Source organism: Quercus suber, unplaced genomic scaffold, assembly GCF_002906115.3.
Source record: "Quercus suber isolate HL8 unplaced genomic scaffold, Cork oak 2.0 scaffold_545, whole genome shotgun sequence".
Taxonomy (NCBI): domain Eukaryota; kingdom Viridiplantae; phylum Streptophyta; class Magnoliopsida; order Fagales; family Fagaceae; genus Quercus; species Quercus suber.
Window position 1 is genome coordinate 418,770 of NW_027069993.1, and position 14,844 is coordinate 433,613.

At 34.8% G+C, this 14,844-nt stretch overlaps 1 protein-coding gene across 1 annotated transcript; it reads left to right on the forward strand.

The window, feature by feature from the left end:
• Window positions 1-2,821: 2,821 nt before the first annotated feature.
• On the forward strand, window positions 2,822-11,887 carry LOC111993654 (LEAF RUST 10 DISEASE-RESISTANCE LOCUS RECEPTOR-LIKE PROTEIN KINASE-like 2.4). Its single transcript, XM_065764218.1, has 5 exons — window positions 2,822-3,674; window positions 3,972-4,004; window positions 4,446-4,478; window positions 8,927-9,001; window positions 10,465-11,887. Exons 1-5 carry the CDS (start codon window positions 2,888-2,890, stop codon window positions 11,598-11,600), a joined length of 2,064 nt encoding a protein of 687 aa, XP_065620290.1. The 5' UTR covers window positions 2,822-2,887; the 3' UTR covers window positions 11,601-11,887.
• The last annotated feature ends 2,957 nt before the right edge of the window (window positions 11,888-14,844 follow it).

Sequence of the window (14,844 nt, forward strand, 5' to 3'; positions counted from 1 at the left end):
TGGGTCAACCTCAGCCCCATCTTCTCGTTCAGGGCATCCACACAGCCCAGAATCCTAAAGACATTTATCCCACACTAGGTGGGGGCCAACTGGAAGTGCATGAGGTAATCCCTCATCACCGGCCCCATGGGGATCGTCATCCCCCCTTCAAGGAAGGCGACTATGAGAATTACCACATTGCCCTCCTGCCTGTGTATGCGCCATTCCCCGTCCTCACAGTATTTCAGGCCTACATTACTAGGAATTCTGCGGTCGGTGATGAACTTCTCCATTGCCTCCGCAGTATCGACATATTTCTTAAACCTACCTATCCCAGTTGACGCCTAAAAGAACTAAGAAAGAGCAGGCGAAGTAGAAAAAAGGGTAAAGATAAAGAGAGGTCAAAGAGAGACAGAGCGACTTACTGGAAAGAGGAAGGGCTCCTCGGACAGGCTTTTGTGCTGGAGGTGCTAGTGAGAGTGTGGTTGAACTCAGGAGGGGCGCACGAATATTCTCGATTACAAATGAGGAACGGGAAGAAGCGGTTCGTACGGGTATTTATACCCCAAATCGAGGAACCATGCGGGTTTTCCCGCCCATAAATGCAAGACGAATCTCCACCGTTGGATGGGTAACGCCTCATTAAACGTGGGGAGTACAGAGCTGCCTGAATTTAATGATAGGCACGTTACGTGCTCTGAAACGTCAGCGACGTGCCTTTGGCAGGTGAATGGACCCCAGCACGGACGAGGGGTGGGGGGGGAATAAGGCCGAGGATGTCAAAATCCTTCTCCCTGCCCGAGGATGCGTGCAGCAAGATTTTGAGGGGCTATTGTGGGACCAGAAAATAGGGTAGCTTCGGCCCACTTCAACCCAGGCCCAAATGGCCCACGCCGAGGACGCATGATGGGTCCGAGGATGACCCTATCCTCGGTCGTCCGAGACCTCAGTACAAAGAAGGGGCAAGCCCTGGGCGAACTGTCACCTCGGCATTGAATACGCTCACCTAACCCTTCTGGCCGCATTAATGGGGATGTAACCCCTTGACATGGCGACATCGATCAGGGTGAACCACTTGAGCACGGATATGACCGTTGATGGGATAGACGGTCAGGGGGGAAGTCAATAGATGATCAATAGGAGGAGGAAGAAAGGGATATATAAGAAATGTGAGCAAAATGTAAAGAGGACGGTCTTTTGGTATTTTGGGGAGTTCTTTTGGGGGTTTTTGGATGAGGGGGAAGAAAAAGCCATGGTCGAGGAGCATCCCCCAGTTGTAAATTGTTCTAAGTATTTTTCAATAAAAGAAATAAAAGAGTTCATGCTTCGTGAACGCTGGCCAGCGCCTAAACCTTCAATCCACTCTCTACAAATTCATTGTTCTGGGTTCGTTGGGCCATTAACCCATATCCTTTGGGCTAGGGCTACAAAAACAGACCCTACAGTTTCAATACAATTTTTATGAGGAGTATAAAAAAAACTGTCAAAAAAATTAATTACTTTTTTCCTTTCCTATAAAAATTTTTTAAATATATTTTCTAAACAAATTCCCTCAAGGTATTAGTTAACAAAAACTTTTAAATAGTAGCTAATTTGTAATTGCCAAAATAGCGGCTAGAAAGAACCAAAACAGTGTTATGCTGTGGTGACCAATATAAGCCAACACACACCAGGTGGTATCTCATGTTTCCGCTGCAACCTCACAATTGACAATACATGGGTAAGATCATTTTTCCAACAACTTGGGCTATGTGCTATGATCAACTTTGTTGGAGCATTTTAATATTAAATAATTAAAATGAATTAATGTTATAACATAAATGTAAAGATGTGAGAGTGAATATGGAAGATGAGGAGTTAGTGAATATGCTTAATCCCACATTGAAAAGGAGAGAGGTTATTTTATTCTTTTTAATTGTGGTGATTAATGGGCCAAAATGAATTATCTCAGATATTGGGTTATGTGCTATGATCAACTTTGTTGGAGCATTTTAATATTAAATAATTAAAATGAATTAATGTTATAACATAAATGTAAAGATGTGGGAGTGAATATGGAAGATGAGGAGTTAGTAAATATGTTTAATCCCACGTTGAAAAGGAAAGAGGTTATTTTATTCTTTTTAATTGTGGTGATTAATGCACGATTTTCAAGAAAATACTAAATATTTAAATAACTTTAAAATAGTCAAGGGCTTGGTAGCTGAATTGACATATCCTTATATACAAAGTGCTTAGAAATTTAGAGAGGAAAATGTTTGAACTCAAAGTTAGTAGAATATTGTAGCTATTTCAAAAAAAAAAAAAAAAAGGCTTTAAAATAAAAAAAAAAATCATATTAAAAAGATATTATTTACAAATTTTGGAAGAGAATTCCGTTACATTTGCCATCATCAATTTTTTTCTTCCGATAATCAAGTCATTTCTTTCTTACCGCTACATGTAAAATTTGTTAGTAATAACCATTAAGATCATGTCACCACTCACATTTTTATCACCAATAAAACTTAGTAGTGATTATAATAATTAATAAAAAGCGTGGTAGTGCGTGATTAATTTAACTAAATGTTCCTTCTCAAAAAAAAAAAAAAAAACCTAAATGTCTATCAAAATGTTTTAAAAAAACCTTAATTACTGTAAAAAATTATTAACCAAGATGACGCATGTGCTAACGCCAGATAGTGATAGTGATATTGATGTTGATATAATATTGTTCCACTATCACGAACTTGCGCTTCACCTTCTTTCAGTGGAAACTCTACCTTTTACTTTCTTGTTGAAGATACTTTTATGACCACAAAAAGGAGTTTTTAACTTTTTATTATGCTTTGTCTACATCTACGGAATTATTCTAGTATGTACTATAGTATATATGTAGTAGAGGAAATATTCCTCTCTACCTACCTCAATGGCAAGAGGATTAACATTGAGTGCAGGACTCACGGCCTTTATTGCTCTTGTACTAGTCCACGAAACTTGCAGTGCTACTACTAAGGTTAATCATCACTGTGCCCCTTCATCCTGTGGCAATATCCACAACATAAGCTTTCCGTTTCGATTGAAGACCGATCCTAAAAGGTGCGGGGACTCAAGGTATGAACTGTCTTGTGAGAACAATCGTGCGGTGCTATACTTATTTGAAGGAAAATACTATGTACAGGAAATCAATTACAGTAAGTACACAATCAGGATCGTGGACTCAGGTATATACAAGGACAATTACTTCCCCTTCACCACCTCGAATTTTTCTTTATATGGATATAATTTCACTCAATCTGATTCTGCATATACGACGGATCTGCCGAAGGAGACAGAGGATGACAAACTATCGAGGAGTGTGGTTTTGATGAGCTGTGAAAAACCAGTGAATTCTCCATCCTATTTGGGCGCTTCTACTTGCATGGACAATGGAAAGTCTTCTCCTAACACTTCTACTTCTCATTTCAAGAGGTATAGATATGTTAAGGTTGGTAGAACGAATGCAACCGATGTGGTGGACTCGTGCAAAGTAGAGCAGATGTTCCTGACATCTTGGCCAAGAAACGATGACCCAAATATCTCCTGTAAAGACGTCCACAATGAATTGGTATATGGTTTTGAGATTTCATGGCTCCTAGGTAATTGTGACAGTATTTGCAAAAGAAAGTACGCCAGTTGCTACCTCAATGACAAGAACCATGTTCGATGCAGCAGAGGTGGGTAAATAATGCAACAAAGGCCATAACACCTTCCATTCTCTAATTAAATACCTTACATGTTCACCATTATTTTCCTCTTGCATTTTCCCCCTAAACTGTTGCATTTTTTCACTGTCACTAACCATTCATTCATGTATTGAACTTCTATAGCACGAAATTCCTTGGTTCATACCCTGTCCATACCAATGTAATAGACATGCTAGGTTCAATTTGTTGAAGTTTCAATATAATGACTAGATTTAATTTTAAGGTTTCCAAACGCTGATGTTATTCTTTTATTTGTCATGATCTCAGGATTTCTTGAACTTATGCTACTTGGTCTCCGAGGTGAGGTTTCTAGTTATCTCAAATAGTAGTTTATTTGAAGGATAATATATAATGGACAATAAAATGGAGGTGAAAATTACTTGGTCCCTATATTTTAAAATTATTGTCAATTTGGTTCATGTTATTTCTAACTAGCAGTAAATTTAGTTCTTACTGTCAACTCATTAATGGAAATTGATTTAAAGTTGAAAATAATATAAACCAAATTAAGTTAATTAACTACTACAAATATGTATGTATCAATTGATAGTAATATGATTATTCATCTAAAATAAAATTGTATGAGTAATTTTTTCTGATGTGATGATGACACAAGTAGAGAAATAACATGTACTTGGGCGTTATGTTAGGGAATGTTTATTGTAGTTTCCGTACAAGGACTAAATTTAAATTTCAAAGTTCCCAACGCTGATGTTACTCTTTTCTTTGTCAAAAAAACAGTGTGGCCTTACACTCTACGGGATCTTTTGCCAGGTGAGGTTTCTGTCTCAAAACAGTTGTTTGAAGGATAGTAATTAATAAGAATGAACAATAAAATAATAGTTTTCGAAAAAAAAAAAAAACGATAGACAATGAAATAAAATTGCATGAGCAATTGTGCCTGATGTATGTTGATGACAAAAGCATAGAGGAATAACCATGTATTTGGGCAATTGGTCGATCTCAATCTTTTAGGTTCGAGGAAATGATAAGTAAATATTATCGAACTTCTAAAGAAATTAGCTTCTTCCCTTAAATAAAAAGTTTAATTTCCTTGCCCCTATATTTCTATGATGATAAAAGGGTTTTTTTTTTTTTTTTAATTTATTGCACAATGCATGTTTGAACATTTATTATTCTATTGGGAAATTACCTTAAATTCCTTTTATGACTTGGAAGCTAAATAGGTTTTCTTGTTGAAGAAAGAAAAAATTAAGGAAGTGTTTGGTAGAGGAGTTTGAGTAATATTGTTTGAATATTTTTGATATACGTGTGAGTGTAAAAGTATGTGGAAATATGTGTAAGTGTGTTTAAAATGTTCAAAAGTGTGCTTGAAATGCCCTACCTAAAAGCATTCACATCAGCTCTTTTATAAATGTGTAAAATACACATTTTGACCACTTTTGCACATTATAAACCAAAAAACACTCTACATCAGTCTATTTAAAAATGTGTAAACCCGTGTAAAATTATCCACGAGCTACAGTACCCGTGTAAATTTACACGGGCACTGTAGCTCACCTATTTAGTTTTTTAGTAGTTTTTTCTCTCACCCCCCTCTTTCTCTGTCTCAGCGCTGTGTTCTCTCTTTCTCTCACAAACTCTTTCTCTCACAAAAAACTCACAGTTCTCTCTCCCTCTCTCACATCTCTCTCTCTCGTTCAAAGCATGCACAGCGTGGCGAGATCGGCGTGGGTTGTGCGTGGCGGCGACGTGGCGGCAACGTGGAGTTCATAGCGTGGTGGCGACGTGGAGTTCACAGCGTGGCGGCGACGTGGGGTGGTCTCGATGGTGGTTTAATCTGAGTTTATGGTGTGGGTTGGTCTTGGTTTGTGTGGGTTTGCTTGGTCTGGGTTGATTTGGGTTGTGGGTTGTGCGTTTTGATCGGCGATGTGGGTTGATTGTTGTTGGTTGATCTAATGTTTTTTTGTGAATTGATCGGTGTGGGTTGATTGTTGGTTGATCTGATGTTGTTTTGTGGGTTGATTGGTGTGGGTTGATCTTACCATCACATTGAGACGATGGCGTTTTGATCGGCGTTGATTGATCGGTGTGGGTTGATCGGCGTTTTGATCGGCGTTTCTGATTTAATCGCTTTTGGCTTCTGATGATGGTGGTGATGGTGGTTGGGCGGTGATGATGGTGGTGATGGTGGCTGTGGGTCAGTGAGAGAGAGAGGAGTGAATAATAAAAAATTGTAAAATAATGAATATTTTATTGAATAAATGTGTAGAATAGATAAACTGATGTAGAGGAATTGTAAGAGTAGATGTGTAAAATAGAAAAAGTATGTTTATTCGTGTAAAATAGACATAAAATTTACAAGAGCTGATGCGAATGCTCTAATGGGCTATAAATTGTTATTTTTTTGGATTTTCTTGGGAAAAGGTTATTCCTTGGAATGAAAGAAAAGACTATTCTTATTTAATGAAGTAATGTATTCCTTGTCCACCAAGGAATAGGGATTGAGTCTTATAAGTAGATGGTTCTACAAAGAATTTGATGTCTTAGGGGTGGAGGGTTCTTCCCCTATAGGGAGAGGGGGAAAAAAAAAATATATATATATATATATATAATTGAGCAGGAAACAAAAAAATAATAAAGCGATTTTTGTAAAATTTATTGCACAATGCATGTTTGAACATTTATTATTCTATTGGGAAATTACCTTAAATTCCTTTTATGACTTGGAAGCTAAATAGGTTTTCTTGTTGAAGAAAGAAAAAATTAAGAGGGTGTTTGGTAGAGGAGTTTGAGTAATATTGTTTGAATATTTTTGATATACGTGTGAGTGTAAAAATATATGGAAATATGTGTAAGTGTGTTTAAAATGCTCAAAAGTGTGCTTGAAATGCCCTACCTAATGGGCTGTAAATTGTTATTTTTTTGGATTTTCTTGGGAAAAGGTTATTCCTTGGAATGAAAGAAAGGACTATTCTTATTTAATGAAGTAATGTATTCCTTGTCCACCAAGGAATAGGGATTGAGTCTTATAAGTAGATGGTTCTACAAAGAATTTGATGTCTTAGGGGTGGAGGGTTCTTCCCCTATAGGGAGAGGGGGAAATATATATATATATATAATTGAGCAGGAAACAAAAAAATAATAAAGCGATTTTTGTTTGGGAGGTAGCATAAGGAGAGAGACTACAAGTTTAAAAGAATAATCACAGTGAGTACAATGGTAAAGAAGAAAAAGGTGTAGTCAATGTGTGTGAGAGTTAATAAAATAAAAAGATTTTTCTTTATCTACGACACATACAAAAAAGAAGATAAATTTGGGATTCTCTCTAAAAAGAGGTTTCTTGGTGCTATAACCACAGGGAGTTGTTGTATTCAAAGTGAGTGAAGATCTACGTGAGTTCACATAAATTCTGAGAGAGATATATTAAGAAGATATTATAATAGTAAAATTATTCAGAATTTGTCTCGTAGTGTTTCCTTCTTTGACTTCGTAATTTTGGTGATAATATTTTTTTAGAGATTAATTAAAATTGTTAATTGATTTTCTCAATTTACAAGAGAATAGATTTGGACCCAACATCTTCTATCATAACATTTTATTAAATTGTCATTTGCTTGACTTGATGGGCAAATTTCTATGCCCAATCTTTTTTTTTTTTTTATTAAAAAATTGAAAATTATATTGACCTCCCTCGAAGTTTACTTAAATTATACTGACCTTCCTCTTAGTTTTAAATTGTACACTAACTTCCCTTACTTTCAAAATAAATTACACTCACCTCCCCTACACCTTAACTTTGTTGAATCCACTAACATAAATTAAAAAAATTACACCTAAACCAAACGCATTTAGCAAAACTTTCAAACCCTAAATCTCTATGTAATCCACAAAACTCCTATCATATGTTATGTTGTTATGTCCATATTTCGCCCCCCACACCCCCCCCCCNTTGACTCTTCTTCTCCCCTATTTTATTTTGTATAAATTTGATATAATTTCTCTCATTTAATCCATATTTTCTCACACAAAAATTGTGAGTACTCTCTCTCTCTTCGTAAATTTTTGTTATTTCTTATAACTCTAATTAAGATTAATGATTTTTATTTTTTCTTTTATAAATATGTGTTTAGGTATTGTGTTTTTTTTAATTTCCCGTCCCAAAATCATCTCTCTCCCTTTTATAGGTTTGGTTGAATTTTGGTTTAGGTTAATACTTGGGATTTTTTGGAATAGGAATTTGAGTTTATATCAAAACACATTCTACATGGCTATAAATTTGGATATGCCTACCAATTGTTTGAGTAAAAAATTATTATATAATATATATATATTCCTTTGGTTTCATTTTAATTTTGGTTAAAATAACATTATAATTTTGTAATGAGTTTTGATTAATTACTATTATAATCTTCTTATTTTTTAAGAGATAAGAAATTTGAATAATAAATTTGAAACTTATAAAGTTTAGTTGTATATTTAGCAAATATAACACACTACAACAGAAGTTAGAAGAATATGGTTCACCTTAAAAAAATAGTAATCGAACATACAAAAAATAATAGAATGATATATTTGTAGAGATAAAAAGATTAAAAAAAAATACTTGTAGAAATATTTAAAAAAATAGAAAATACTTTAAATAATTGTTACTTTTTATATTTTACACTCCATTACATAATATTTATATATTCTCATGCATCACGTGGATCTGTAGCTATTTTATTTTAAAAGTAACAATCTAAACTAAGAGGGAGGTCAATGTAATTTGAGTAAACCTCAGGAGAGGTCAATGCATTCCCCCCACCCCAAAAAAAAGCAACTCACAAGAGTGGTCACTAGCTATATCCGGCCCACTTAAACTATACTCATGAATAGCATGGGACCATTCGTGTAATAGTAGAACTTGCCACTACTCAAACCCACAATAACGTAGTCACAAGGATTTCCTGCTAATAGACCACCTTCACTGTAAATTCCTCTCACTTGATCGAGCTCCATGTTAATAAAGTGACATCCCAATTTAAAGTCCTATTATATAAAGTCAACTAGTTTTTATGGTTGTTTATATTTATTGTTAAGCACCAATGGGAGTTGTCAATGCAGTTTTATTAGGCCTTAGACTTTTCAAGTTATTCAGGTCACTTCTTTCTCTTTTTCTCAAAAAAGAAAAAAAAAAGGTCACTTGTTTCTCTAATTAGAAATTCATCTTTTTGTTATGAAAAATTAATTTCAACTATTTTTTAATGTATTTCTTGCAGAAAATTTGTTCCTACCACTGTACGTCAGTCGTAATGAGATTCTCGCCATCATCTTTTATAGAATATTGAATATTGGTAATAACCTAAATCTCTTCTTCAACTATTTTTTAGAATTATCATTCCTTTTTTATCCCAAAAAAAAAAAATTATCATTCCTTAACGTACATTGTGTTTCAAAGGATATTAAATTCAGTAAGGAGCCAATGTGCAAAGAGGGGGTGATTTTAACGTTTTGGGTTTCAACTTTCTAAAATAGAGAGTGATTCTATGCATCAGGCCTTAATAGTTTATATGCAAGTATTTGCAATTATCTAATATGGCACCATATTATTGGAGGATGTAGATAAAGACCTTTTACGCCCGGCCCTAATTTAATTTAATTTCACATAAAAAATAGTTTACAGTGCAGACAAAACCTAAATATTAGTGGCATTAACATGGAAATAATGTATTAAAATCTTTTAGAGTTTTTATGATTTTTTTTTATAGAAAAAGGTATCAAAAATTTTTTTATTAATGAATCAAATCATTTTGAAATACATCATTTAAATCAGCTGGTAGTTCTAGAGCTCTATAAAGAGTTATTTTGTTAAGAACACCGTAGCAAACAAGCACTTTCGGATTCTGCCTGGCACTTCTTTGAACACTTTCTTTCTTCGAGGAACTTTGAGTATTTTCTTTAAGATTAAAAATAAATTTCTTTCATTTACCCCCATTATAACATCACCATTCCTTGTGAAACACATTGGAATCAAAGATTCAAATGATTCTGAGATGGCGAATAATTTGGACCAAAATTTCTTTACCCATATTCTCTCATCCCCATGTCTCAAAGCAACTTCCATTGGAATTATGAGTTGTACAAAGGCAGCCTTCCAAAATCCCCAGCTCCAAATTAACATCTTCAGCTGGTATCTGACAATGGAACATCGCTAAACCTTTCAGATACCAAATCAAAGTGAACAATTACAATGACCACAGAGTTGGCGACATAAATCAAACACCACCACCAAACCCATCAAACCCAGACCCGATTCGGCCCTAGAACAGCCACTGAACCCAGATCCATTGCTTGGCTGCATCATCACCTCTATCAGCCCTTCACCGGTGCCACAGCTGTGTCATGGTGGCACTCTTCCGAAGAAAAGGCAATGGACGAATCGAGGTAAGGAGGACCAATGAGCAGGAGGCGAGCCTGAGAGATAGAGAAAGAGAGTGAAATGAAAATGGAAAGTGCTACTGGAATTGCTGTGGGAGCAAGAGAGATTTACAGTTTTTTTTTCCTGGATTACTATTTTTTTTAATTAACTGGATTAATTATTTTGGTTCAATGGGTCAAATTTTAAATAATTTTATATGGTAGAGTAATTTAAGAACTCAACAACATATATTGTGCGAATAAATTTTAATTACTATAATTAGGAAAGCACTTTAGTTTTAAGTTTAACTAATTTTTCAACTAAAAACTAAAAATGCTGACAGCAGTGCAACAACAAATTTTTTTACTCATAGTTTTTTTGGGTGATGTTCCTGCACAGTGCTATTACTCCTTGCTGCAAAAATGGTATTTGGGACTCCGTGTGTGGTAGCCCTTTTGATATATAAGTGGCGTAGAAGGCATTTATCAATGTATGATGCTATTGAAGAATTTCTGCAAAGCCAAATTAACCTCATGCCAATTAGGTACACTTACTCAGAAATTAAAAAGATGTCCAAAGGTTTCAAGGACAAATTGGGTGAAGGAGGTTATGGCTTTGTATATAAAGGAAAGCTCGAAAGTGGCTCTTTTGTAGCTATAAAGATGTTGGGTAACTCCAAAACTAATGGGCAAGAATTTATCAACGAAGTTGCAACAATTGGAAGAATTCACCACATGAATGTGGTGCAACTCATTGGCTTTTGTGCTGAGGGATCAAAGCGTGCCCTTATATATGAATTCATGCCTAATGGTTCTCTTGAAAAATACATTTTTTCTCTAGAAGGAAGTATCCCCTTAAGTATTGAGAAAACATATAAGATTTCTCTTGGAGTGGCTCGTGGGATTGAATATCTACATCGAGGATGTGACATGCAAATTCTGCATTTTGATATCAAGCCTCATAACATTCTTCTCGATGAGAACTTCATTCCCAAAGTTTCTGATTTTGGGCTTGCAAAACTTTATCCAGCAAATGATAGCATAGTGTCTTTGACTGCTGCAAGAGGAACACTAGGATATATAGCTCCAGAGTTGTTCTATAAAAACATTGGAGGGGTCTCCTATAAAGCTGATGTTTATAGTTTTGGCATGTTATTGTTAGAAATGGCAAGCAGAAGAAAGAACGTGAATGCATTTGCTAACCATTCAAGCCAAATTTACTTCCCAACTTGGGTCTATGGCCAAATTAGTGAAGGAAATGACATAGAAATAGAAGATGCCACAGTGGAGGAGAAGAAAATTGTTAAGAAAATGATCATAGTCGCATTATGGTGCATACAGATGAAGCCTAGTGACCGTCCTTCAATGAACAAAGTTGTAGAAATGCTTGAAGGAGAAGTTGAATGCTTACAAATGCCTTCCAAGCCTTTCCTATCATCATCACCAACGAGACAGACAAGAGATGTAGGAGACAACTTAAATTCAACTAGTTCATCATTTCAATTAAGTGAATCAAGTGAATTGGCTAAACTTTAAATGCAAGGGAAAGCTAACACCGCAGCAGGACTGGGGCAATTATTCTTCACGTATATGATAGCATAAAGACACTTCATATTTTTGTATGACAAATAATTGGTCCCTTGATTTATGATAGAAATCCTTACCTACAACAATTTTTCTTTTTTGCTTAGTGCGTGGTATATTTATTTGTTAAAGTCTTTTTAAGAGGAAAAAAATATTTATAAATTTATAATTGTGAATGTGTAATTGATTAAGTTAATAAAGAATGCTGAAAAACCGGGCAATATATTTTGGAGTGGCAATAGCCCAGTAGTAGAAATTGCTTTACTCCTATTTATATATTCAGTACTCATATGCATGGTTAAGCAATTAATTCATGTTATTATCATCCAAAAAAAAAGGCGATCAATTCATAAATAATTAGTGGCTGCCCTGCCTCCTACAGAGGACAAATTATTGTTGGGCACATAATTAATATCCCTTAATCAACCAGGCTGCTCAATTAGAATTGTCCCATTGAATGAAAATATTCCTGTGTTTAGCTCTTGAAAATGTGACTTCTTTTATTTTTACGTATTCGTCTTGTACTATTTTTTTTTTCTTTTGTGAGAAACGTCTTGTACTAATTTAAGTGCACAAGATGTCACAAAAATTTAAGTGCACGAGATAACAGGGCATAGCTTTATTTATTTGTGTGTGGGAAGGAGTTAAACTTGTCTATGAATATACAACTTCGGCTTTATGAATCACGCCTAACTTGGACTCTGCATGCCATATTTCCATTTAGGATTCCTTGGAGCCCACTCAAAACCATGTTGGTACCACGTGGCTTCAGTATCCGTCTACCTTGTATTCATGTAACTTGAATCCATCTATATCGGGGGACTATCCGTCTACTATGGGGAGTAGACTATCCGTCATATGTTCCATTTTTCTGGTGCCCCTTTGTTGCCTCATCTCTGACAACCCACTAACCTTGTACCGTCGGGTCTACTTGAACGGATCCGTCATGCCAAATTTTGTACTCTACACTAACTTTCGCAAGAAATGAAAGAAAATAAAATGAAGCTAGAGAGTTTTTTTTTTTTTTTTTCATTTATTTATTATGTGTCAAGTGAGATTACAAGTACTTAAATGACAATAATTTCGTAACTTAAGGATCAAAATGATTCCATAAAAGAAAAAAAAAAGGATCAAAATAATTGGAAAAAGGGGAATAGAAAATTGAGGGATCCGTTTTCTTCCTGAACCAACCATAGTCTTTCCTCCCAAGGGAGAGAAAATGAGAGTTCTTATGGTGGGACTCACCAATAAAGTTTGCATTTTAAAATATCCTAAATAATATCAAATATATTCAAAAACTATTATTTGTGTCTTTTATTTTGTTTATATTTTGTTCATACAAAATATATACTAGTTTTATCTTTTGTATACAAATTTAGATTTGAATTTTAGTATATATTTTTATTCTTGAAGTGAATGATCAAAAAAATTTATTATTCATGGTTTGGTTCTTCAAAGACAAATTCCTACTTTCAATCTTGGTTTTCTCAATATTTCCTTCATTTTTTTATTATTGGATGCAAAAACATTTTGGCTCATCTGCGACCCATGTGTGTTCTGAGACTGGGTGTTCCATTTGGTTGAAAATGGACTGGGCACTAATAGAAGGGGGCCTAAATATTGATACAGTATCAAAGTTATTGTACCAAAATGACCCAAAAAAAAAAAGTATGGAGCTTTAATGTAACAACTCGAAAGTTCAAGGAGTGCTAGTGCATTTTAACATCTGAAACAAATACTAAATATTAGAATCTTTTTTGCAAATTGCAATCAATTCCTGTGGATGAAGCAAATATTGATTCTACCAAAAAATAAACAAATATTGGAATATTGTTGCACTCAACTTCTAATTTTTGTTTGAAAGGTTTTGTGAGGGATTTCACAATTTGCTCCAATACCAATGGGCTTGATCTACGATCGAATGCTATAAAGATTTGTGCCCCCTCATCCTTCACCAATTGGTCGTTGGATGGATCGGTAAGGCACACAATCCGACAAGTTGCATTAGAGCTCGGTCATAGGTTCGAGTCGTTGGAGCCGCATTGTGAGGGAGGGATTGTGAGGGATTTCACAATTCGCTCCAATAAACAATGGGCTTGGTCTATGATCGAATGTTATAAAAGATTTGTGCCCCTTCATCATTCACCAATTGGTCGTTGGATGGATCGATAAGGCACACGGTCCGAAAGTTTTAATTTTTATTTTGCTAAAAGTCATCGAGCACATCCCATAGGAAGAGTGAATAATAATCAAACTTGGGTCTGTTTGGATGGAAGAGTGGAAAAGTGGGAGGATATAAAATTAAGAGAGGATAGAAAAGTGGAATGATAGAAAAGATTTAGTTTTCTCTAATATGTGTTTGGTTGGGAGGGTAGAAAAGTGGAGGGATAGAAAACTCTTTTGTTTGATTGAAAATAAAAGTGAGAGGATAGAAAATAAAGTTTGTATAAATTTACCATTATGTCCAGCTTAGGTAAAACAAAAATAATACATTATATTTTTATTAAAAAAAAATGTATGAATGATTTCTTCATTAAAAAAATAAAATAAAAAGAGGATAAGAAGTTTAAGAACCCAAAACTTAAAAAATAAAAAATAAATAAAAAATAAAAAAAGAGGAAGAAAAGATAAGGAGTCAAGTACCAAAATCACCAGCACGCAACTTCCCTTAATAAAATTTTAAAATAAAATAAAATAATAAAAAGGGGAAAACCCCACATATAAGACATCAACTTGGAGGGGGTAAATATGTAATTCAAGAACTAAGCCCTCATTTTCTCTCTTTTCTTCTCAGTTTTCCTCCCAAATCGGGAGAATAAAAATTTATGGCCCTGGGTGTATTTTTTTTTCCCTATGTTTTCCATCCTTTGTGTTTACTCTCCTAACCAAACAAGCGAAAACATCATTTTCATCCCTGTTTTCCTCTCTTCCTTTTCCATGCCTCCTATTTTCACTCCAACCAAACAAAGCCTAACTTACTCATTTAGAAGAAATCTCAGATACCAACTGGCTCTAGAAGTCTTTTGCCGTTGAGTGAAAATTACTCACAGATACAGGTGGCTCAAGAAGTCTTTTGTCATTGAGTGAAAATTACTCACAAATATAACTATTTTCTAGGTTGGTCTACACATAAGAACTTCTCAAAGATAAACTGGGCCTTACAACCCATTATAGAATATATAAAGCTCATGCTAAA